Source organism: Vidua chalybeata, chromosome 20, assembly GCF_026979565.1.
Source record: "Vidua chalybeata isolate OUT-0048 chromosome 20, bVidCha1 merged haplotype, whole genome shotgun sequence".
Taxonomy (NCBI): Eukaryota; Metazoa; Chordata; class Aves; order Passeriformes; family Viduidae; genus Vidua; species Vidua chalybeata.
The window spans coordinates 10,392,759-10,418,763 of NC_071549.1; the positions used below are offsets into that span (position 1 = coordinate 10,392,759).

General features: G+C 51.3%; 1 protein-coding gene across 15 annotated transcripts in view; it reads right to left on the reverse strand.

Annotated features, from left to right (window-relative positions):
* MSI2 (musashi RNA binding protein 2) overlaps positions 1-26,005 on the reverse strand; it is a 203,733-nt gene that overhangs the window by 44,306 nt on the left and 133,422 nt on the right. For all 15 annotated transcript variants that reach the window (XM_053961228.1, XM_053961225.1, XM_053961233.1 and 12 more), the window contains one exon: positions 3,191-3,273. In XM_053961228.1, the coding sequence (XP_053817203.1) occupies positions 3,191-3,273 (83 nt within the window). The remainder of the gene's footprint in view (positions 1-3,190; positions 3,274-26,005) is intronic.

Below are 26,005 nucleotides of genomic sequence, written 5' to 3' on the forward strand. Positions count from 1 at the left end.
GGGGCTGGGAATTAAAGGGTCTGGAACAGGCCCTGGCACGGGCTTGCCCACAGAAGCTGTGGCTGCCCCATCCCTGGAAGTGCCCAAGGACCACAAAACCTGCAAAATCCCACCCTGAGAGGGAGGAAGAGCCACAGGTGCTGGGCAGTGTCACAGCCTGTTCTAGAACAGCCCAACATTTCTGTCAGCTGCTGGAGAGCCTGACTCCAGGCTCAGCTCAGCGCCCCTCTCCCAGCGCTGTACCCAGGAGGTGAATGACTCCAGCACAGTGGCATCTAAGGGAAAGGAATTACTCCATCACATTTCTTTTGCAGCTACTTTTCCTTAGAAAAACAGGTGTCTCTTTGCAAAGCAGCCTGCTCCTGTCAAAGGAACAATAGTCCGGGGACAGCTCGTTTGGGTTTATTGTCCCCCTGCAATGTTTGGAGCATCTCTGGCCTCCCACGTAAATTCCAACTTCCATTTATTAAATACCTCGCTGGCATTTTCCTTTCACTGTCCTACTGCTCGTTTAATATTACATTTGACATTCTAAGCTTTATGGATGGCAACAGAAGCAGAATGGATGGGCTAAAAATAGCCTGCCAGGGAGGCTGGAGCTGGAAAGGGGCTGGGGAGCAGCCGCCCCGCTGGCCTCTGCCTGCCCCGCGTCTGGGGAAACGTCCAGGGGGGAGCAGGAGCCAGCTCAGGGCCAGCCCCAGCCCACGGAGCTGTGGATGGCCCAGCCGAGCCAGCTGGGGACAGGGACACGGGCAGGGACACGGGCAGGGACACGGGCAGGGATGGGACAGGATGGGACAAAGACATGGGCAGGGACACGGGCAGGGATGGGACAGGATGGGACAGGAACACGGGCAGGGATGGGGACAAGGATGGGACAGGGATGGGGACAGGGACACGGGCAGGGATGGGGACAAGGATGGGAAGAAGGATGGGGACAGGGACATGGGCAGGGATGGGACAGGGATGGGACAGGAACACGGGCAGGGATGGGACAGGGATGGGGACAGGGACACGGGCAGGGATGGGGACAAGGATGGGACAGAGACATGGGCAGGGACACGGGCAGGGATGGGATAGGAACATGGACAGGGAAGGTGACAGGGATGGGACAGGGACATGGGCAGGGACGGGACAGGGATGGGAGAGGGATGGGACAGGGACACGGGCAGGGATGGGACAGGGATGGGGAGAAGGATGGGGACAGGGATGGGGAGAAGGATGGGGACAGGGATATGGGCAGGGATGGGACAGGGATGGGGACAGGGATGTGGGCAGGGATGGGGACAGGGATGTGGGAAGGGATGGGGACAGGGACACAAGCAGGGATGGGGACAGGGACGTGGGCAGGGATGGGGACAGGGATGTGGGAAGGGATGGGGACAGGGACACAAGCAGGGATGGGGACAGGGACGTGGGCAGGGATGGGGACAGGAACACGGGCAGGGATGTGGATGAGGACAGGGTGTCCCAGTCCCAGCTCACCAAACCACTGCAAACCCCATGGCCTCGGGCTGGGGCTGCGAGGGCCGGTCCCCTGCACGGCTCAGGGACACAGGGGGGACAGGATCCCAGTGTGACACGGCCCCAGCTCTGCCCCCAGGCAGCTGTGTGTCAGTCCCAGCTCCCTGTCCCGGGCACACACAGCTCCTGGCCCCCAGGGCTGGCATTCAGCTGCAGACACATCAGCAGGGCCATGACTCAGTCCCAGGACAGGCTCGTGTCTCATCCCTGGGCTGCTTTCAAAGTCAGGGCTGAAGGAGTGACATGAAGGGAGCATTCTGAGATGGTGGCACCTGGAGGGGGCACTGAGCGGGCACAGGAGTGGGCAGGGGACATTTTAATTACCCAACAACAAACACCAACACCCGAAACTGTTTTTCTTGCTCTTTCTGATGTTCCTCGAGTGTTTTCACCCTGTCCCATCCTCCATGCTCCCTGCTACCTTCCTGGACAGCTTTCCACCTGGGAAGGAATCCTCCCAAGAGCTATTCCTCCCATCCCAGGAGATGCCAAGGGCCAGGTGAGGCTTTTCCAGCCCATGGGTGCAGGTGCAGGGATGAAGCATCAAACACTGTCCCTGCCTGGGGCACACCTGCACCTCCCCAGGGCAATCCTGAGCCCTGCTCCACACAAAAGCCTGTTTTGGGGAATAACTAAACCTGTGGAGTGTGCCCTCCTGCTGTGGACAGGAAAATCCTGGAGGGGAGCTCTTCCCTCCCACCTGGCAATCCCTAAATTTACATTTACATTAGCGCTTCTAATTTGTCATTGTGTCTGTGGTGTGGGGGTGGTTGGGGTTTGTTCTGTTCTTTTGTTTTAAGGCAGATTAACAGCATTTAGAAACAAAATAAAGGGAATGAGCCTCCCCCCAGCCCAGAGGCACTGGGGTGAGGCTCTGTGGGGACAGGCAGGAGACCCCAGTGCAGGAGGGGCTGGGGGGCAATAGGACAGGCAAAGTCCACAGCATCCTTGTGAAGTGGAGCAAGAGACTTCCCCAGGACCACGAGCCCTGTCCTGGCCCTGCCCACCACCCCACCCCACACTTGGGACCCCCATTTTTATTTCAGATGCATATTGCAGGGAGCAACAGTATGAGGAATATTATTTCAGTGCCCTGGGAAAAATTAGCAAGTCAAATATTGAATCAGGCCTCCAGCATATGCCAAGGAGATTGCTTTGATCTTATCCACACTAAAAGCTCTATTATTAAATTTAAAGTCTGTGAACACATATCAGACCAATATACAATGCATATCTGAATACACATTTGAGAAGCAAAGGATGTTTTGACAAAGGGAAAAAGAATATTTTAGCCGAAAATATCAAAGTTGCTGCAGCAATTGAAATACAAATGCCCCTTTTCATCTGGCTCAGGGCAACCCACAACCTGGGACCTGCCTGTCATTGAGGAGGAACTTCAGCTGGGCTCTCTGCTTGAGGAGCTGAACTCACACCCTCCTCAAGCCCTCTCACAGCAAACCCTGCCCTGGGGCAGCTGCCTGAGCCTGTGGCCGTGGGGGAACAGCAGGGGCTGGTTCAGCCGTGCCCCAGGCTCAGCACCCTGACCCCACCACCCCTGCAGCAGGTGCCCAGCACCCTCCCAGAGGGGCGTCCCTGCCCCCCTGGGCACGGCACACATCAGGGATGGGGGCTCAGAGCTCCCTGCCACCGACACACCAACACTCACCATTTTATTATTGATTTCGTGGAAATGAATTTCACAGACTTTTTCCACCACGTCTTCATTTTCAAAGGTCACGAAGCCAAATCCTATTTAATAAAGACACAAAAAAAGGGGAGGGGTAAGGAAAACATTAGTTAAGTGTAACAATTTCGTTCTAATAAAGCATTTTTTAGCCATGGGGGCTTTGGAAAACTTCCACAACAACACACACGTGTGACTACACCTGCTGCCTATGGAGCTGCTCCTGAGCTTATTGCAGCCTAATGGAGGGAAGAAGCATTGTCTCAGGGAAAATTAATACGGTTCTGTTCCAGCTCTTCCATAGGATTTAATGGAGAATTAAAACCTCCTTATGGATTTTTTGATCCATCCTGCAGAATTTAATGGATAGTTACACCCCAGTTACATGATGGCTCGGAAACTACAATAAGGCCGTATTTTCTTTTACACCTTATAGGTTTTTAAGAGCAATCTCTACAAAACCCAATTATATTTCTATGGAACCATATTGATTTCATCTCTTGTTTAATTCCACGGGACTTCTCCATTAGAGCTGACTCATTACGCGACCCAAAAACCATAAAAATTCTGGGAAGACAGAAGATGATTCCTCATTTACCCCCGGCAAGGAGAAAAAAACCCAGTGCCTCCCAAACACAGAGCAGCACTTTGTGCTCTGCAGCCTGCCGGGTCAGCCCCGCTCCGGAGGTGGTTATTTGTCCCTTTCTTCCTGAATTACTTCCTCTAATACCTCATCAGGACATCCTGAGGCCTCCAGGAACCCATTACGCTTCAGGCCTCTGATCTAATCGCTCCTCTGAGCTCCACTGGTGCTTCACAGAGCCGAGGATTTGGGCTGGTTTGGGCCGTGTGATGCCTGCTGCCTGCCCGTGGCTGTGCACAGCTCTGCTGGGGCAGCCCACCACAGCTCACCCTGCTCTGCCTGAGCTAAAAACCTAATGGACAAAAAAAACCACCCCAATTCATGTGCTGGAGAAGGCTCGGTGAGTCAACATCGACACTAATGATGCTAATGAAATCTTGAGACTCCAGTGAGAGGAGGAACTCCATCCCCAAAGCAGCACTGCCTGTGCTGGACAGGGACAGCCCCAGCGCAGCCCTGCCTCTGCCTGAGGAGGAAAGCCATGTCCAGCTGGGCTCCGAGCAAACTTCTGGGAGTGCACAGTGCCTGCAGCCCTGGGGAATGCTCCCACTCCACGTCAGACCCTCTCACTGGGGGGAAGATCGGCAGGAGTGGTTTCCAGCCCTCCTCCAAGGCATAACACAGCACACCAGGCTCACCACACTGCTCTGCTTTGCAACTTAGAGCAGGCAGCAGCTTGAATTCTTTTGCATAACTCACGTCTTTCATTTGCCTTCTAAATCGCTCCATTTACATCTACCTCAAACAGACCTGCCGTTAAACCTAGGATTTTTGTGGTTAACTGCCTGAATCTGGCATCCCAGGCATCCCAGAGCTGGGAGCAAAGCGTGGCCGGACCGGTGGATGAGATGGCCGGGCTGGGGCTACAAGTCATTAATTGTTTGAGCACCAGCAACATCTTCATCATTAGCAGCTCATTAGCGAGTGCTGCAGTTGAGGATTCCTCTTTCAGCTTGTGTTAGGTCTTGGTGCCAGGATGGAGGGGAGAGGGAATTTAGGAGATTAGCCCTAATATGCGAACACCACGAGGAAGCCGCAGCAGTCATTTCGTGTCTGGACACGGAAATAAATTTCCCATTCTCATCCCACTCCATATGGCTTAAGCACGGGTTTATCAAGAAATTATTTGTCTGATTAAATCAGATGGCCGCCCAGCTTTCTGCATTTCCAGACTTTACAACAACAAAATAACAATCTGTAGGTGTTAGCAGGCATTTGCAGGTTTCTGAAAGATCTGTGGCACTCGGTCAGACCGGCCTGGAGAGGAAAACCAGAGGAAAACCAGAGGTGACCTCTACAATGCCCAACACCTCAAACTCAGTGGGAGCAACCAGAGGATTTCCATCTGCAGGCACACAGGCACTTAAATTCCTCCCCGGGAGGGTGGAAAGGGCCTGGAGCAACTTGGGACAGTGGAAAGTGTCCCTGCCATGGCAGGGGGTGGATTGGGCACCTCCTGGTTCCTTCCAACCCAAACCATTCTGTGATTCTTTTCTTGTTTCACTTTTTGGATATCAAATCCCAACTTTTAATAACTGCACCCACACCAAGATCCCCCTGCACGCACGGTTCCCCTAATGAACACACGCTCGTATTTAAATTACCAAAACTCTCAGAAACCTTCCTGGGCTAAACAGACAATTATTTCTACTGAGAGGTACCAAGAGTCAACAAAAAAATGGTTCTCGGAAAGTGTATGGAAAAGATTAACCCAAAACAAAGGCGGCTGTTGAAAATGGTGACAGAAATAGGATTCTGGTTGTCAAGGAGCACACGTTTTAAAATGAAATTATACTGCATCCTTCTGAATGAAGCTATTATTGGAAGCTAACAAGCTCTATTTAAGAGATAAGCATTTAACAGAGTCAAACGGTTGGGTTTTTTATTCAAATGAATAAAACTGAATATTCATTTGAATAATCTTTTCTGTAAAAGAAAAGACAAAGAAGAGGGAGAAAAATAAAGTAAGAGGCAAACAGATGCCCCAAATGAGAGGCTCTGAGCCAAGCACCAGCACTAAAGGAAGCTGAGACATGTATCCATGACCTTCAGGTGAAAAACCCTCCTCTGGTTTCTACTGGGAATGAGGAGTTATTCCACGCCATTCATCTGCTGAAAAAGGAATCAGCCAAATCCATTAATCTGCTGGTTCATGGGCACCAACAGGCACCAAAGTGATGCCAGCCCAGACACCTGACATCCAGTGGTGCAGGACACATCCTCCAACACACCATGACACCAGAAAAAAATAAGAGTTCAGGAAGAATTTCTTCATGGAAAGGGTTGGCAGGGGCTGCCCAGGGAGCTTTGGAGTCCCCGTCCCTGGAGGTGCCCAAGGAAGGGCTGGAGGTGGCACTCAGAGCTCTGGGCTGGGGACAAGGTGGGGATCAGGCACAGCTTGGACTTGGTGATCTTGGAGGTCTTTTCCAACCCCAGTGATTCTGGGATTCTGAGAAAAACCTCCTTTCATCCCAAGCCCTGTTCAGCCACCAGAGCTGCCCAGGCCTGTGGGAAGGTGGCTCCTCAGAGTCAGCTCAGCAGGTTCTGCCACGGTATTCCAGAAATAAATCAAACATTGTTCAGAGAAAGGGACTGAAACCACAAACAGATTAAAACACTGTAAAAGAACAGTCAGCATAAATACTATTAAGAAGCCAGACTGAAGATACCAAATGTCAGGACTCCCGTGCTCTGTATTTTGGGTTTTTTTCACACTCCAACTAACTACATTTCACACTTTTGTCATCACTTGAGAGTTTTTACGTCAAACCTGGTAAAATATAGCTGAGATGACGACCCCACGGCTCAGAAATGCATCTCCTTTCCCTGGCTGGCAGCACCATTCCCAGAGCCCCAGGTCTGGCTGCACAGTGATCCGTGTCACAGCTGTGGCTGCACACGCCGAGGACGTCACTGGCTGGCAGAATTACACCAAAGTCTCACTGTCAGCCCTCTGCTCGCCTCTCAACAAGCAAAACAAGGTGATTGCATCCCACGCCACAGAGGTTAAACCCAGGCTAGTGCTGGGGTTAAGCCTGGAGGGCTCTGATGGGCAGAGCAGGAGCCTGCCTCAGCCCCAGCAGCTCCATCACCACCTGGTGCCTGTGCCAAACCCAGCTCACCGGGCAGGCACAGCTCCGAGGGGCTCTCCAGTGGGTGAAGACACTGCAGCTAGAGCCTGTTTGAAGTCCCAAGCTGTCTGGAGGTCACCTGATGACGTGGAGCAAGTCACTCCATCTCACCTGCTGCGCTGCCTCTGCCCAAGCTGCTGGTGAGCCTGCAGCTGGGACAGCCTCATCCCACACTTACAGCAACCAGAGAGCTGCTGAAAGTATTCTGGGAACCAGGGGATCACCAGGGCTCTTTTGTCCTGCCCAGCAATCCCGAAGAACGAGGGCGGGAGACAGGGACAAAGGGGGAGATTTACACAGCCCCTATCACACCAGCACAGCTCTGTCTAAACCTGGCTCCTGCTGCCCAGCAAGCATCACCCCACAGGCACTGGTGAGTGCAGGGTGAGCCCCCCTCTCACGCAGAGTGCTCCACAGAACCATCCTGACCCCCACCCACTCGGCACTGGGACAGCTCCCTGGGGTCCCTGGGGTCCCTGGGGTCCCTGGTCCCCCCGGCCCTGCCGTGGGAGCTGCCTGAGGAGCAGCTGTGCTGACAGATGGGGATCTCCAGCCTGACACCTCCCAGCAGACTGCTCAGGAAATACCAGCTCAGGCTGTGCTCCCTGTGCCAGGGCTCCGGGGCTGACCCGCTCCCCCGCCTCTGCTGCGCTCCTCAGATCTGAGCCACGGAACCTCTGAGGCACAGAGAGGTCCAGTCCTGCTGTGGTATTATTTATGCACCTGCTTTCTTGTTTATACCCATAGTTTTGGCAGCTGGTCCTGTGAAAGGTAATAAAATGCCTTTCAAAAGTAAAAAAAAAAAAATTAAAAATGAAGAAATGTGACCAGACAAGCCAGGCATAATAACATTAAAGCCCGTGTCAATTAATTTTTCCTCTTCTTGATAAACGAGCCCCATTCCATCCATTAATAATGAGGGAAGAAACAAGAAAAGTTGACACTAGTTTAATTTATTTTCTCAACTTGCCTGGTCATATTTCTCCCTGTTGCAAAGCTTTCCGGTGCTGCTGGGAATTGCAAGTGGCTCCCACACAGTCGATGCATAGATTGGTGTGAATCAATACCGTTCTACTTTATTCACACATCCCTTGTAATCAGAGAGGAAAAAGTTCCTTAGTAAGCTCCCAGCCTGCCAAGCTGTCTTATAAAAATAATAATAATAATAATAATAAACTGGCAGGTGGGGGTAGAGAGGGGGATGTGAAACCGAGTCCTGTGAGCGCTGTCACCAAATCTTGTCTTTGCAGATGAAGAGAACACACCGAGCAGAGGGGACAGGACATTTTCATTACCCAGACAGTGAACCATGGATGTTTTTAACTTCTGTCTGCCAAGGTACCACAAGTCACTACCCCCAGAGTCTGGGAATGGGGACCTGGGGGTTTAATCCTGTGTCAGGGAAAAGCCATTCATTCCTCAGCCCCAGAACACGACAGCCAGGACTTGAAAACTCAGCCCTGACTTTGCCACCTCCTTATGCTGTGCCTTTGGAGAAGTCACTTAAATATTCCCTGTGGTCTGCATCCCCCTCACTTCCTTGTCCCTTCCTCCGAGTTTTCGTACCACAACTCACCTTGTCAGAGCCAAAAACTGTCTAGGACAAAAGCTGACAAAAGCTGTTATTTCCTATTATTCCAATTTCCTGTGCTGCAAACACAAGGAAGGAGAGGTTCTGGTTTCCAAAGGAGCAATTCTGCACATTCAGGGAACACAGCCATCATCTGAGACACACGTCTCAGATTTTACCTCCTCACCTCCAAGGAGGGGCTTGCTGGGGAGACTGGTGACCACACTTGAAGGCACCACCTGCTCCAAGGTGACACACCTCACCCTCATGATAACCAGACCAGGAGAGGGATGCACCAGCAGATGGAAGGGGAAGAAGGAGGTTAAAACCTGTGGTCTAGGATGGAAAATATCCTCACTTACCTGTAGCACGTGCTCTCCAGCCCTGCTGCTGTGACTGACACCCACCAAGACGTGATCTGCCAGCACATCCACTGGGTGTTAATGCACACCTTGGGCATGGGGCACAGCCAGGTTCCCCTGGCAGACACAGACACCTATTTAAAGTGTCAGCAAATTCTCCATAGCAGGAGAGTAAATTCTCAGAATGAAATGAGCAGATGAGCGAGGCCAGCCCCGCTCAGGCGCGGCGGTCAGCGCACAGCTGGACAAAGGGCAGCAGCAAGATCCTCCTCTGCTTTTGTCTGGGAAAGCTGCAAGGCTCAGCCTCCCCGCTCTGTCCTCCCACGGCCGCGTGGCATTTCCCAAGTGAGAGCTGCTCAGGAGCAGGAAAAGGCACCTTGGGGTGAAACGGGGCAAAATCCACCCAAACCGGCTCTGGGGAGGGATTTTCCTGAGGGGAGGATGAAGAGTACAGGGACTCGACCCTCTCTCAAATGAGCCATTCTGACCAAAGGTTTTTCCAGGTTCAAAGGGCACGGGCCAGGGCTGGGATGGGGTCCCAGGCAAAGCCCTCGCAGTGGCAGGAGCAGCCAGGGACCCCCGTGCACGTCCCAGACCATGCTCGTGCCAGCAGCTCCTGAACTCCTGGCAATAAATTTTTCATAACAACAAAACCTTCATTAAAATTTTATTTTATTAACGTTCTGAAATCAAACCAAAGCACTGAGTACATAATGACTGAGACGCGCACTACGCTGAGCTTACTAAATGCCACTTTTATCATATTGTTAATTAACAGAAACGATTAATGCGCTCGCAGATCATTTAGAAGCATTAGCAGTGACCTAAGAAAAATTGCAGGTACGTGTGATACATCTGCACCTTTCCATCGGAATTTTCTACACAGGAGGCCCTGAAGTTTGCTCCCAGTTCAGCTTCTCTCTCTTGGGGACATCTGTGTCACAACGGGCACAGATTTGTCAGCAGATTTGTCAGGAATTAAAGCATCAGGCTGGAATGGGAGAAACTGCAGGAGAAAATGATCTCCACCTTTTCTTTTTCCTCACCATTTGGGAGCAGCCCCACCCTCACAGCCTTTCACTGCTCCCTGTTATTCAGGTACAGGTTTCCCAGCTTCATAAGGAGTCAATAGTGTGGAAATGCTGGGAATGCTGCTGGGTGGGAGAATACAGCAGACTCCAACAGGTTTCTTTTTGCTATCAGAGAAGAAAACCCCAAGTATTTGTAAAACCCAATTAGTCCATCTACAACCAGAATGGGAACCCTGTGCTTCTGTCTGTTCATTAGTGAGACCTACAGATTCTGGCAGCCAGGCAGGGACAAAGGCCACTGCCCTGGGTGCCAGTCAGCCCAGTCAGGCTCCCACCAGAAAATCAAGCCCCTGATGCTGCCTCAGCCACCGAGTGCCACGTCCTGCCATCTTTATCTGTTTGCCCACAGGCATCAGATACTCTCTGCCTGTCAATTCCTCCACAGTTTATTACCAAATTTCTAAAATATTACATTTTTTATTATATCCAAATTCACTTTATTGCATTTGACAATACAGATAATCACATACCATATGCTCTAATGTTTGGAACCCAATGCATGTTGACAGCAGTTTTTATTCATGATGCATAATTCCACCCAGGGTTGACAAAGGAGGTGCAGAACCCAGCCTGGTGTCAGGGTTTGGAAGTGGGGGGGGGGATCCTTTTTTCCATTTCCTTTTCTTCCTTTTAACAACAGATTTACAAAACTGGGAGGAAAGATGCTTTGCTTTCCGAAGAAATAGGAAATTAGCTGAAAAGATGGGCTTATCAAAGAGATGTCTTCAAAATATTAATAACGTGTGGGGGTTGCTTATTGCAATTATTTGCACATGAAACTTGTTGCTAATGGGGTGAGAGAAGCACAAGGGCTCATCAGGGGGGAGCAGAGGATGGGACAGTGTGGGGGGCACGAGGCTGGACCCCCACTCCTGCACATCTTCCTGCCTGGCTGTGGTCACTCAGTGCTGAGGCCAGCTCCCCTACCCCAGGTGAGGGTGGGAAGGGACACCTGTGTCCTGGGATGGCTGGGGGAGAGTCCCCGTGTGAAAACCCCAGCAATCCCACATCCCAACCTCATATTCAGGCAATAGATTCAACAACTTGAGAGATGGCCACGCTGTGCAAACCAAACAGGATGCTACGTCTGAATTAAGCTGTAATGACCCGCTCCGAGCTCTTTATTAGCCAGGTAATGATCATTTAAGAGGAGGTTACTATCTTGAGCCAAGGGCACCTAATACCATTACTGAACTTGTTAAAACCTGCCAAGCAAGTCATTATTCCCAGCACTATTTCTTCTTCTCTTAACACAGCTTTCTGCCTCTCCCCTTGTGCTGCTCGGCCGTAAATCCCGGGATCAGGCAGGCTTGGCCACCCTTCCCCAGGAGGCTGAACTGAGCTCCCACTCACCACGAGCAGGCTGGACACGAGACAAATACTGCACAAAAAGCAAGTGCTGAAAACACTCTCGCTGGATGTGAGAGGCATGGCTTCCACGCCAAACCACCCTGTGATCCTCTGAGAACACGACGCTGAGATGTTCTCCTACTTGCCCCAGGAAAACAACACTTAATCCCCCACATCCCTCGCCTACCTCCAGTCTTGCAAAGGCTCATATGAGAAGAGAATAAAAAACAGGGGAAAAAAAAAAAAAAAAAAAAGGAAAAAGCCCAAAGCACAGAGGCAGCTGCTCTAGAGCTCTGTGATGAACTCCAGCGGGTGCTGGCACATGGGGTGTGCTCGCTGAGCCACTGCCAGTGCCACCGAGGATCCGGCTGGGAAGGAGCAGAGCCTCTCACAGCATCCCAGCCTGGACAATATTATGAATGACACCAGCAAGCTGCCAGCTCAGGAACTCATTACTGTCAAGGTAGAGCGTGGCTGGCTGCCAGGCCCCCAGCCCTCACGCTCGCTATGCCAGAACATCCACACACAATTTAATTGCATTATAATTTCAAAAGTGCTTTTCAAACTGGAAAAAGGCATTCACTGATTAACCAGCGAAGAGCAAAATTGTTTATGAAATTGAATACAAAAAGCTACAGAAATGTAATTGGGTTGTTCTAGCACCTAATTTTCAAGCCATTTTCCCACTTATTTAATCACGAGATACAAAAGGAACTAGTGAATTGACTTCATACTAATTAGATTACTCCCTGCGATACTCCAAGCCTATATTCCAACTGGTTGATGGTGCTGCTTTAAACAGAACAAAAAATGGAGCAACAGCTTGTCTGGGGCCATAACGCATTTGTTTCCCATCAACCCTCTTCTAGTGGAGGGCCATAAAACCCAGGCCAAATTCCCCCTAACCTGCCATTGCCAGTCACCCAAAAAGCACTCACTTTCCCCAGAAGGAATGACAATCATTTGCCCAATGATGCTGGCTGCCCATCACAGTGCTCACCCCGCTGGGGAGTCCCCGTGCAGCAGTGAGTGCCCACAGCTGGAATCAGCAGCACAGTGAAATGTCACACAGGATGGAGGAACTGGCTGTCCCCAGCAATGAACACTCAGGCTCCCCAAGCAGGGAAGAGCCAGCGAAGGGGAGCTCTGGTTCCCACTGCTGGGTGCAGGAAAAGCCCCACAGGCAGAGCTGAGCTCTGGGGCTGGCCCAGGGGCCAAAGGCACCACAGAATTACTGCCACCATCACCTGGGGCTGTTCTGAACACGTGGTGCAAGGTCATCTCCGGGTAGAAAATATCAGTCCCTTTCCCAGCAGCAAACCAGGGGAGCAGCAGACAGCTTATTTAAGTCTAAATCAAGCCACTAAATTAACAAAATTTAAAGTCACTAAATTAACTTGATAAAATTTAGGAATTTTATCAAGTCTCTGGTTTCCTGAAGAACAGTATTTGAAGATTCATCTACGCCTGCTCCTTCGCAGTCTGTGCTGGCAGAAGTTTTTTTAAAGCTGCCCAAGACCCACTCTGCACCTGATACAATCTGCTCACAGCTTTTCCACTAATTTTAAATGTTATTAGGTGCAACATAATTGATTATATAATCAAATGTAGAATGTACATTATCAAGATATTGTAGCACTTCACAGGCCATTTAATCAGCATATCTGGGACTGTGCCAAAATGAATTAGCCTGCATTAAATTTCAAGTACATATTATTGGTTGTATTTGTCTCCGTGTTTAAGCAGGCGCTTGCTCTTACAAAAGAAATCTGAAATCCTTCAATTATAGAAATAGGTTATTAAAAAAGTGCAAGTATTCTTCCCCAGAGCTGTCTCTTCTGCAACCAAGAGCTCAAAGCTGTCTTTTCTGTGACAAAGAGGGGGGACAGTATGTGCTCACCTGCAATGGGGGGGCTGGGAGGGGCAGACCCCCAGCTTGCCCCCATCCAGGCCCACTTGTGCCACACCTCAGCAATGGTCCCTGAGATGTTTCAGGCTCTGTCACAGAAAACCTGCCAGCAAAAGGCACCAGGACTCAGAGTCCCCTGCTTTGTGACCCCATGGTTCACCTCCTGAGCCTCTGTGTCCCTGGAGCCGACCAGTCCCCGAAACTGAAAAGGGATTTTAAAAGACAGGGATTTCTGCTTGATTTCAGCAAGCTCCGTGGTGGAGGAATGAGGCCAAAACTGCCACTGCTGCTGCTCCTCTCCAAAAGCCAAGCCCAGAACCTTCCCCTTGTCTGTGCTGCTGAAATTTAACCCCCCCACCGTGGATCCCGGGGTGCAGCAGCTGCCAGAGGTGTCCCCAGAGAAATGATGCATCTCCAGCACTGACTTTGCAGGGGGAAATGTTTCCAGCAGCTCGCTCAAGGTGACTCCTGCCTACCTGGATCCTGCAGCAGAGGCAGCTCAGGGCTGGGGGGACAGAGCCCCCCCAAAACACACACAGCTCTGGGCTCCCAGGCTGCCAGCAGAGGTTACAGAGTCCTCCCTGCACACTGCAGAGCACGGAAGGCAGAGGGAAGGGCACTTTGCTGGGAGCAGGCAGGTGTCCTGCTCTCACTAACACACGAGCACCAGCCAAGATAAATGGGCAGGTGAAAGGCTCCACCACGGGCTGGGGGAGCTGCTGGCAGCTGTCACTGCAGTCCCCAGGCAGAGCCCCCAGCGTGGGGCTCCATCCAGCAGGGACACCCCCTCCCCACTGGCGCTGCCAGTGTGAGACTGGTGCAGCCCTGGCGTCGTGGCAGGGAGGCACCAACCCAAATTCACTCAGGTGAACGAGGACATCGGGGCACATTCTACAGGTGCACCCCCCAGTGGAGCAGAGAAAGCCCCCCCATCTTCATTAATGCTTTTCCTCACTGTGCTTCAGCTGCTGGATTTGCATCCCTCCCCAGGTGAAATGCCACAACCCGCTGGCACGCTTCCCTGCAGCCTGCATGGGTCTTGCCCTCCCTGGGCTGCACCCCAAGGCACTGCCAGCCCTGCCTGGGAAGGAGAGCACAGACTCTCTGTTGCCCTGCTGACTCCACATATCACAATGCAAAGGAACAACAAACCAGGCACCAAACAACAAAAAAACTATTCAAGGAATTGAAATAATTGACTAGGGTCAAGGGAAATACCAGCAAAAATGAGCAGCTTAGCCTCAGGTTAAGCTAATCCCTTTGAGCTGTGCAGTGTGAGCCCTCCGGGCTAAAACTTGAGGCAGCACACAACATTCCTGGACATTATTAATATCCTTGGCCAGGAGTCCATCCCTGCTGCTCACGCACCCCATCAGTATTTGCCTAAGCAAACAATGCAGACTGCTGTGAGGCAGAGAGCCTGGCCAGCACAGATGCTTTGAATGCACACACCACTCGTTCCTCTGGATACACATGTAAAGAGCAAAGTATTTGCTCAGCTATTCCTGGAAACCAGCTCCCACCACCAGGGAGAGGCCAGCCCGCTGCAGCTCCCACCACCACTGAGGCTGTGAGATAGAGCTTCAAACATCCCTGCAAATGCTGCCCCAGCTTTCCCCCGTGAGCATGGGCTGAGAGCAACAAAAAAAGTTCAAACTGCTGGGGTGTGTGCTCCCAGGAAAGCTCTGATAGAAGTACACGAGGTGGGGGAAAACACTCTTTCCAATGAAAGCTTGATACCTGACTTTTGTTCAGGCCCACAGGTGAAGTGAGGTAACACAGAACCACAGAATGGGTTGGGGGGGACCTTGAAGCTCGTCCCATTCCAACCTCCTGCCAAGGGCAGCAACACCTTCACTAGAGCAGGCTGCTCAGACCCCCAGCCACTGCCTCGTGGCTGTCACAGAATCTCCTCATTAACGCCAGAGATGCTCCTGGCCCCAGCACCCATCCCAAGCTCCACACTCCTCCCCTGAAACAGGGCAAACAGATTTGCTTCTACAGTAGTAGCTCCAGATAGTCAGGAGTGATCAGATTTTACACACGTCCAGGGGCAAAGGCTGACAGCGGCCCTTACAATGCGTATATCGAATTTTTAACACGGCATAATTTCTTTTTTATGTGGTGGACACACTTATCCCGACCCCTGTTCACATGGAAAACCTGAATCCAGCACCGAGACGTTCTGGGAAGCGGGTCCCTGTCTGTGCTGTCCCCCCTGCTCCCCGAGCACAGGGAGGAGGTGACCCCGAGGAGCCGCGCAGGGCTCGGGGCACAGCCCCAGTCCACCCTGCCCCATCACCCTCCCCACACGAGCCCAGCACCCACAGCTCTGCCCAACCCTCCAGGAAACTGAGGATGCCTCTGCTCTCCCAGTGCCTGCCTCGCCCAAGGAGCACGGGCAGGGCAGCAGCACAGCCAGAGCACGGGAGATAATCCATTTATGGAGTCGTTTGTTGATATTACCAATCTCCCACTGAAGTGACCAGAGTAAACCTAACAGATCTTAATCATTTTTTTCCACTGCTGGAAGCCAGCAATAAAAAAAAAAAAAAAAAAAAAAAAGGCCACGAGTGTATTTTGGGAGCACTGTTGGAGAAATCCCATTGTTCTTTGCTGCATCAATAAAAGCAGTTTTGCTGTTTGATAGTACAAAGTTTTCAAGAACCAGATGCAACAAAGGAGCAGAATCACCCTGGGAAAGGAAACTTTTAATAGGGACCACACAGAGCAGAGCAGCTCTGTAAAAGGGATCTGCTGGGAAAGGAGAAGGAAAACAAGGCTAAGACAAGCACAAAACCCAGAGCCCTTTGCTAATAATGACATCTAAATTTTAAAGTATCAGATCTAAAATAGGCTTCCTGATACTCCTCAGGTACAGCAGGTGCTTCCCTTCTTCTGCAGCCACTTTTCAAGACCATACACAGACTGATGAGGTAAGAAGAGAGGGACTTTCTCTGCTGAGCCATCCAAAATCCATGATTTGTTATCACTGAGTGCCTCTCCGCTGTCTTCTGACTTCCTGTGACAGCTACAGCCCTCCCTGCTGTGAATGGCTCCTTTGAAATTTTGTCCCCTTCATCTATCCCTGTCCCACCCAAGCACCTTCCTCAGCTGTGCCCAGCCCCAGGATGCCAGGGGATCACACGCTGCAGGACGGGATGAACAAACCCCCGCGGATGGATGGGCTCCTGCCAAAGCTCCCCCCGAAAGCGCAGCCACGCTGCTCTGTCATCTGCCACCTTCAGAGGTGACCTTCTGCAGTGCCTCCTTCCTGCTCGAGTCCATCCCAGCCCGAATCCCAGGTGCACAGGCCCGCCAAAGCTTTATTAAAGCTTCCCTCTCCTCCCTGTGTTTTGGCGACATTGTTTTATGGATTCCCCCCCCCCCTCACCCACCCCGCGCTCAACCTTTGTTCAAACCATCCGGGAAAACGCTGAAATCTTTATCCTTAAAAACAAAAGCGCCAGGAGCAGCAGTCACAGCAGGGGAAACGGGGAACTAATTACACACCCTGAGCATTCCCCGGGGTGCTCTCACAGCGCCCAGGCCTCCAGCTCCGTGCCCGGGCTCATCCCCAGGTGCCAGAGCAAAGCCAGACTCCAAAAAGCAGCCGAAGCCGCGCGGATCCAGCAGGGACCGAGCCTGGAACACGTGGGGCAGGCTGGGGGGAGGCATTCCATGAGAATCCCCTTTGCTCGCCCGCTTTCAGAGCAGACAAAGAGCTCTCTGTGGAGGAGCAGTGTTTGTGCGATGACCTTTTCCCGTGGTCCCTGCAGGCTCTGCAGAACAAAGCTGTGGCAGAACTCACCGCGGCCCCTGGGCAGCGGGAAACGCGGCCGCTCCTCCGCTGCGCTCAAGTTCAGGAGGCAGTTCAGGGTTCTGGGGGGTTTTGGCATTATTTTGCCGGGATAGTCAGCAGTGCTGCTGACTAGAAACCCTCTAGAGCTCAGCCTGATGCCCCGTCCCGGCCTCACTCGCTGCCTCCAGCGACCGGCTCGGCGTGTCTGCGCGCTCCAGGCTTTTACGTGCCTCTCTCAGACTTCCTGGCTGGTTCAAATCCCATCTTGTAAAGGGTAAAGCAACCTACAGGGATCTGTGCACTCCCAGTCACTGCTCGTGACACAGAGAAATGCTCTGGCCAGGCTTCCTGCGGACAGCTCCCCCGGCAGATTTACACTGGCTCAGGGATTTAGTGGGTCAGAGCGGGGCACTGCCAGGACAAGGGCTCCTTTGGACCAAGCCCTTCTTGTTTCGAGCTCTTGGGCTGCAGCTGCCACCAAAGTCAGACAGTCCCATCACCAAAGTCTCCTCCACGAACCTACAGTCGTATTTAACTGGGGAGAGGACAAAGGAAATTTTGGGGCACAGTGTACAAGAAAGCTGCTTGTCTCACCATCCCAGTGAGACATCCCAATCCATTCCCAGAGGATTATTTGGTGGCAGAGAGAGGTGGGGAGCCCCAGAGGAGCCAACTCCATTCTGGGGAGCAAGAGTCAAAAGGACCAGAGGATGAAGCTGCCAGGCCTCATATTCCTGCTTGGCAGGACCTTCACCTCCCGACCCAGAAAGGGTTGATTCACCCTGTTTGTAAAGCATTTGGGTGGAAGGACCTACAGTATCTGTGGAAGGAGAAAAGAAAACCCAACAAACTACAGCACCGTGCAGCTCAGCACAAACCCTCAGTGCCAGTCACCGGGAACGGGCTATTTATAGCTGAGGATCATTAACTGTATTAAAAAAGTTTGATGTTCTCTAACAATCTGTGTCATTCTGAGGCTCTGGCCTTCCCCCTGACGCTGGCTGATAACTGGAGCAGTGGTGCTGAGTAGAGGTAATTATACACCAGTTCAATAGGCTGAGCCCCGCGCCGAATGTGAGCGTGTCCTTTCCCCAGGGCTCTTGTTCAAATATTATTCCAGCTCCCACAGCCAACCACAGGAAGAACACTGCTACGGATACTCTCATAAAACTGCATAATTATGAATAATGCTTTGGTTTTTAACAAAATAAATCACCACACACTAAAAAAGTGCTTATTCCAACCTAGCGCTGGAAGAGATTGAAATGCCAAGTGAAGTGAGGCATCCCACTCCTGAAAGACTGATGCTCTCTGGTATTTATCTGTTTCTGCTGGCCTACCTGGCTGTGGAGCACGGGCAGGGCTGGCAGGATCACTGCAGCACCTGGAGCCCACCTGGACAGGGGACCTGGAGCAGAGGTGCTGAGAATCCTCTGGAACAGCAGGCCCTGTTATCACCCCTCTATCAGCCCCGGGGCAGCTATTCCAGCCCTGCTCCAGACGTGGCACTCTTGGTTCTCACCCAGCTCCAAGTTTATCAGCTTGTAAGAAATGTACAGGCGAGGAAGCACAGATAACGTGCGGCTGATCGGTATCAGCAGGCACAGAAAAGCCCTTGTGATATGACACATCCAAGACACGGCTTTAAAGACCTCACGTTTGGATCTGCTTCATGATGTCACTGTCAGCCTGGTGGGGCTGACACCACGTTCCACCCATCCATCCTAGGATGGGAGATTTATCCTTTGCCCCGGAGTGCACAGGGACATAAAGCAGCCCCCCAGAGGTGCCTGCACGGCCACTGCTCCGGCCGGCAACACTCGTGCCAAGTGCCAACATCATCTGTGGCCAGCTGCCTGAGCCAGGAAATTGATATGAAACCAGCTGTGGGCTCTTTTGATTATTTCAACACTCACCCAACCCCAGCTGATGTCAGCCCCAGCCAGGCAGACCCTGCCTGACCCCATCAGCCAGTCTGGTCAGTCCAAGGGCGCAGTGGTCACCTGTGGGCAGAGCACCAGCACGAGGGCTGGGCAAACCCGGGGCTTCATGGCACAAGCCCCAGTGGCATGAGCACACTGAGCCCAGCCTTTGTGGGCTCTTTGCTGGCTGGCTCCGTGCTCTCACACAGAGGGTGGACACACCATAGCCCCGTGGTTGCCACACTGAGCCCGGGTGCAGCCAGGCTGCTCTCCCTGCCAAGCCTCGCTGTGGTTTTGAGCACCTTCCCTTTAAAGGCTCAAGAATAAGGGCTCTCCTTCCCAACACTCCACACAGCCCTTGTTTCCCGAGCTGCCACCACAACAGAGCACTGGTTACAGCCCCTCCAGCCTGGCACAGCCTCGAGGAGGAGGAGGAGGAGGGAGCAGGGTCTGGGGGAAGGGGTGTGCTGGCTTTGCCTGCCCTGCCCGAGCTGGCAAAGCGCCTTGGCTATCACTCAGAGACTTTGCAATCCCCACATCTGCTCTGAGGGGATTTTCCTGACACGTTTTCCTGGCAGATCCTCCCATCCCGGCTCCCTGTGCCGAGGAAGTTTCTGGTGATCCATCCCCGTGGCTCCTGCCTCCCACCCTGCTCTGTCCAGATAAACACGGTGCTTTTTAAATTTATCTTCTGCCCACAGGAGACACACACCAGAGCAGCCTTTCTGCTGGTCACTGATGGGAGCCTTCAACAGATAGCAACAGAGATATTTCCACGTTTAAAATCAAATTCAGAAAGACAGGTGGGGAAAGGGAAGAAAACATTCAGATAGTTGGAGGTTTTCTGACATTCTGGTAATTTTCCCACCTTCAATGCAAGAATAAAAGGTTTGGGTGTTTTTTAACTAAAATCCAGCTTTAAATTCAATATTTTTTTTTCCTCCCAAAAAAGCTTTTCCTTAAAGAAGAGTTAAGTCTCACCAGAAAATGCAGGGAAGTTGCTGTTGCCTATTTTCTGGAGGTCAGTACCTTCTTCACATGTACCAAATACATCCACCCCAACACCCTGTCCAGGAGATAACCTGATGCTCAAGGCCAAGGTGAGCAATGCCTGTCCTCAACTAATCAGCAGGTAATTAGCTGAAAGAATTCAGAATGAAGCTGCAGATGAAGAGCAAACCTTCAGCCACTAAATTCCATCCTCAAATAATGAGACTTTATTTTAATTTCACAGTAATAATATTGCCCAGCATCCCCTCCTCTTATTTACCTCCAGGAAGGAACATTAGCATAAAAAACATAATAAAAAATATCCAGCAAGCAGCTTTCACCAACTCCTGCGTATCACTCATCATTAAATTTGGGAATTAAGCCCTGTTAATGGACACAAACCATCATTTTGAGCGTGCAGGCAGTGCTAATATTTGAATAAGCCAACAACAACAACAACAAAACAGAGGACTAATACATGCACGGTCATTCTTTTGAGCAGGGAGGATTCAGTTTTCATTTTCACAGAATATTAAACCAAATTTTAATTAGATTATACCAGAGCTTCCCTAATAAGTGCTTGCAAGGGGGACTCCACTGGGCAGAGACATGCTCAGCAGTGGAAGGGAAGAACTTGCCAGTTAAGTGGCTTAATCACTGAAGAGCTTTGAGGTGGCTTCCTTGCTTTCTTCACTGTGGCCACCTCACACTTTGCCAAGAGGCAGTCAGAGATGTTTGGCAAAAATAACTTCTCTGGAACAGGAGAAGTGAGCTTGACCAACAGCAGAGAGATCAGGAAAGAAAAGAGAAGGAACAAAAACCTGTCAATATGTGAAAGACATCCTGTTCCTTCCCAGTGACCCAAAACACCGAGGTCTGCCACTTCAAACCACCTCAAAGGAACAGTCCCAGGGAACAGCTCGTCCGTGGGGACCGGTGCTGTCCCCACTGGGTCCCCCTGAACGGCTCCTGAAGCCACTCTCACACTTGAGCAGTGGAGGAGAACTTAAAACCAAGCCAAGAAAAAGCAAAGCAGGTTGAAGTGTAGATGCAGCACCCCCTGATGTAAGGGCACATCTGCCGTGAAGGTCAGAGCCTGGCGGGCGCAGCGCGCTCGGCTGGGCTGGGCTGGGCTCAGCTGCACCCACACGGCCCCAGACACCCCCTCCTCGCTCTGCCCCGGCCCCTCTGTCCCTCCTTCCAGCCTGTCTTCCTGACACTGAAGCCAAAGGCAACTGGGAAGCCAGCACCCCCAGCCCAGATCCAGCTGCAGGCAGGTGCTTTCTGCTCTGGGCAGAGCGGGCAGTGAAGGACCTCGCTGGGGCAGTGCCCACTGCGGGCTCTGAGCCCTCCTGCAGCAAGGGCAGCCCCCTCCCCAGACACTTCCCCAGGTGAGGGACAACTCGAGGAGCTCCCAGAGCAGGTTTTGAAGTACATGGGACAACAAGGGGGTCCCTCCCTGCTCTCTGCACTCCGACCCCGAGGCACAGCACTGCTCCCCCACCAGGGTGACACCAGGGACCTCGTCGCTGCTGCACAGCTCCTGGGCTGTTGTGCAAGTGCCAGAGTGCCCCAGGCTCTGTAGGGGATGCAGGATTACCCAGTCCCTGAGGTTCTCCTGAGAGCAAAGGCGCCCTCACCCCCGAGTGTCCCCAGGCTGAGAGTGAAATTCCCAAACGCAATTGAGAAACGCCACGGAACTGCCAAGTGCCTTGGCAGAGAGCAGAGCCACGAGCACACAGAGCCAGCCCGAGGGCTGCTGGCAAACAGGGCCCTTCCAGCGCCTCAGCCTGAGCCACTGGTGGCTCTGAGCTGCTCGGGTTGTGTGCCTGGCCCTGCAGGGCCAGCAGCTCAGCAGGATGGGACCCAGCGCACGGGACAGCCCCAGGTCTCCGTGTTCACCTCTGGTTAAAATGGAACACCCCCACAGCCCATCTGACACGAGGTTTTTCAGCAGCAGAGGACACATGCTGGACCACAGATGACTCAGAGGGACCCAGACAGAACCAGGACCCAGTTTTGGTCCTGCTGAAGTTGGCCATGGGTGACACAGCACAAGATCAGCTCCAGCTCTACGCGCTGAGGACAGGCTGCCCTGAATAAAGCACATCCCCCCCTCCATCAGCTGCACTTGTGACCAGTGGCCTTTTTAATATATTTTTCTTCCTTTTTTTTTTTTTTTTCCCCTTTCCACTTTTTACTCAACTGGCCCCCGTGTTTACAGCTCGCTGCAGCACAAATCCTTATTTCATGTCACCCACTGGCCCAAGCTGTCCCCACTCACTGTTTCTCCTAGACAAGTTAATAAGATGGAAGGCTCCCCGGAGGCCTCGAGCCAGCGAACATTATCACTTGGAAGCAAGGCAGAAATACTGACACATCGGAAATGACTTCAAGCCTATTAATTACCCTTTCTTCTCTGGCAGATCTTTGAGAGAGAGCTTGACAAATTGAAAGGCAGCAGAGAGCATCCTCCCCGTCCCAGGAGCCCCTGCCCACGCCAACAACAGCAAAACACACCCCCCCCCCGAAAAAATTATTTGTTTTGCTATCAATTAAATCATCAAAAATTAGCTGAGACAGAGGCTGCCTGTCAGTGACAGATCTCCCCTTCCTGTTTGTGCTCCTATTTCCAGAGGCAAGATGCAAGTCACAGAGCACGGAGCATTGGCACAGCTCTCCCACCCGCCAGGGGACACGGAAAATGCTGCTGCCCTGGGAAAGTTTGGAGCTTTCTGTTACTGAATGCCAATGATCTCCAATCACACCATCCAACCCGTGCTCCTGATGTGCTGCAAAACCCCCGTGAATCCCCTTCAGCCCCTCCCTCAAAATGTATTTTCAAATCCTCGCTGGCATAATTGATCCTAATTATTATAAGCATTAGATATGAAATGCATTCCTACATGCAATGGGGCTTCACTGTGGGCTTTCAGCAAAGTCTATTGTATAAATAAATGACTGGATTTCTTATTCAAGAGCTTCAGATGTGACAGTATTAATTCTGATGCAAAGTAGCCACGCAAGTCGAGATAAAGTCACTACCTGCCACTACGGCTTTATTTTTAAGGTGATTTCCATAATTTCTGGTTTAAAAAAGAAAAAAAACCCAACAACTTCCAAAATAACTGGAACAAAAATCTTTGGGCTGTTACCTAGAAAACTATCATTAAATCATTTGTTCAGTTTTTATTAGTATCATTGTAATTAAAGGGAATCATATTTCAAAAACATCTCTTCAACAGCACTTATCAAACCCCATCCCTGCAGCCTATCAATTAGGATTACAATAACCTCGCTCCCTTGTTGCCTTTGCCATTAGCATTTTGATTGAATGGCTGTTGAGAAGTGACTGGTACCAGAAGATTGTGTTCACAAAGTAACGTTTCTTTATTCGCTTCCATTGAAGCTTGTCTAGTTGTCTCCAGTTCCTACTCAAAAGAGACAAGACAGTTCCAAAAGCAGTAATTTTGATGCAGGATTATTTTTTTTTTTTTTTTTTTTCCTTCTCAGCGAGGTGAGATAGATTGGGTTAGGCTGGACACAAATGCTATTAAATCACCTGACAGCAGATGTGGGGAGCTCTTGGCTCTGACCTCGATGCTCTCCAACCCCACAAAGTCCCAGCAGGGCGTCAGGGCAGGAATGGCCACAGCCACGTGCCCAGCACCTGGGGAACACCCAACCAGCCTCTGCAAACACCCTTCCAGGAGATTCCATAAATAATAATAATAATTTATAACGCCTGAACTACTTGGGGAAGTTTTCGGCTACGTTTATTGCTAACAGTATTGAATGGGAAAGGCAACAATTTGTCAGCCAAGCCCTGGCACTTGGGGAATGCAAGGGAGGGAGTTCTGCCATACTAACGGCACTAACGAAGGACAGAGCAGCAACCAATGTCATCAGGAGGGGATGGATGCATTCCACCACTGCATGAATTATAACAACCAGAGTTCATTAAATCTACCACATTAAAATAAAAATGACCTGCCACGTCAGACAGTTCTATTTACTGATATTCCCACTGCTGATGCCTCCCCCGATAAATCACATTTCGTGGCACCACCAGCGGTTATCCAAAAACATTTCCCTTACTTGGACACCACCAGCAGTTACCCAAAACCATTTCCATTACTTGGACGTGCTGGAAACTCCAGCAGTGCTGGGTTACCCTACCAAAACATCACACTGCCAAAGCTCAGTCTGACAGCTGTGAGGGGAAAATAAAGTGACCCCGCCAGGCTCCCTCTGCCCCAGCGTGGGTGTGAGGACAGCCATGGGAGCAATGCAGAACTCAGAAGGGACAAGAGGGGGATGTCAGAGACCGCTGGCATGGCAGGAACAGGCCTGGCACTGACCCTGGCAGCACCTCCACCCTGCAAAGCTGTGGTGGGCAGGGGTCAGCCCTGCCCTGCTTCCTCCCCTTCCTCAGCCTCCTCCACCCCAACCCAGCTCCTGCACTCCTCGGGAAGCCTCTCCAGAGCCTCTCCCCTCTCCTCTCTCCTCCAGCAGCTCCCTCTTTGCTGGCAGGCAGCCAGGAGTGTGTAATGGTGCCAGGTAGCAATTTCATTTTTAAAATGCTCTTATCAAAGATTTAAGGTGAAAGATAAGAAGAGCACACTACATCATCATAAAGGAAACATTGTATAAGGCATAGTATTTTACAAATCAAAACAGTTATCAAAATGAAGAGGTATGAATATAAAAACAAATGGAGCCTGTGCTGTGGAGAGGAGGGGAGGGAGCTCTGGGTTCAGGGAATTGATCAAATTTCAGGTTTTCTTGACAAGTCTCAAAAGCCTGTGAAGAACGGGAGCAGCAACACTTCCACTGTCATCTTAAACCAGAAATAAAATGTCAGGTACATTTACAGAGAGCATATACACACACACTTATTTATATGCCTTTTCATATAAATAGATCTATAAATATAGATACATATTTTTCATACCATTACCCACGGCTGTTGGGTGCTTTTATCAAAGTCATCTGACCTGGAAAGCATCTGTTGTTAATACCACTGTTTTATTATTTATCAAACCCATTTCTTCATAGAATGACTAATTTCATACCCACAGCTGCTCCCATCTTCCCTCTGCAGCTGCTCCTTCCCCGGGCAGCCAGGCAGGTTTGCAGCCCATCTCCAGCTCCCAGCACCCTCCTGCTGCTCCCAAAGCCTCCTGAGCCACAGGGGCAGGTATGGAACAAGCTCTGTGCTCCTGCCCTGTCAGGGAAGCAGCAGAATGAGGCCAAAGGGCCAGGGGAAAACTCGTGGGACAGCACCAGGAGCGGGAGAATGGGAAACAAATGCCACACTTCCCTAATCTGATTTGTTTTCCTGCAATTGCATCCAGGCAGCATGAAAGCAAGCATTTTTACCTCTTTATCAGCTTGGGTTTAGGGTGAGGAGGAACAGAGCTGCTAGAACAGGAACAGAAATGGCAAGAGCCAAGCCCCCACCAAGACTTAAAGTGATTTTAGCTCATCTGAACTCCCTGTGTGCTGACAGGGGAATATTTGTTGCCAGAAGGAAGCAAATTCTCCTGCCAGGCTTCTCCCTACGGATCCTGCCCTAATTTCCAGTGCTCCGTGGAACACGTGTGGAACACACGTGTGTTCATGTGTGACTCCTGCAAGGGGTAAGATTTCATCACCAGGGCCCTGCTGTGACTGAAGTCAACCTCTCAACTCCCACCTGACCTGCACTGGGGCTGGCAATGGTCCCAGTGAGAGTAAATATGGAGAGAGGATTCTGTGGTCCAAGTGTGAGCCACGGAGCCGGCCTGGATCCACGCCCAGCGTTCCCACTGCCACATCTGACCTGGGATTCACCGGGACAACGGGGAACTCCATTCCCTCACAGCTGCAGAGGGGTCTGCAATCACTCACAGGAGGGCTGAGGGGGGTTAATGGCACTGGATCTGTTCACTCCTGATCTCCTCCCAGAGCGGAGAACTCAGGAAGCTCTTAGAAGTGGGAAGGTGTTTTAAAATAGGGAGCAATCTGTGAATTACTACTCTGGCT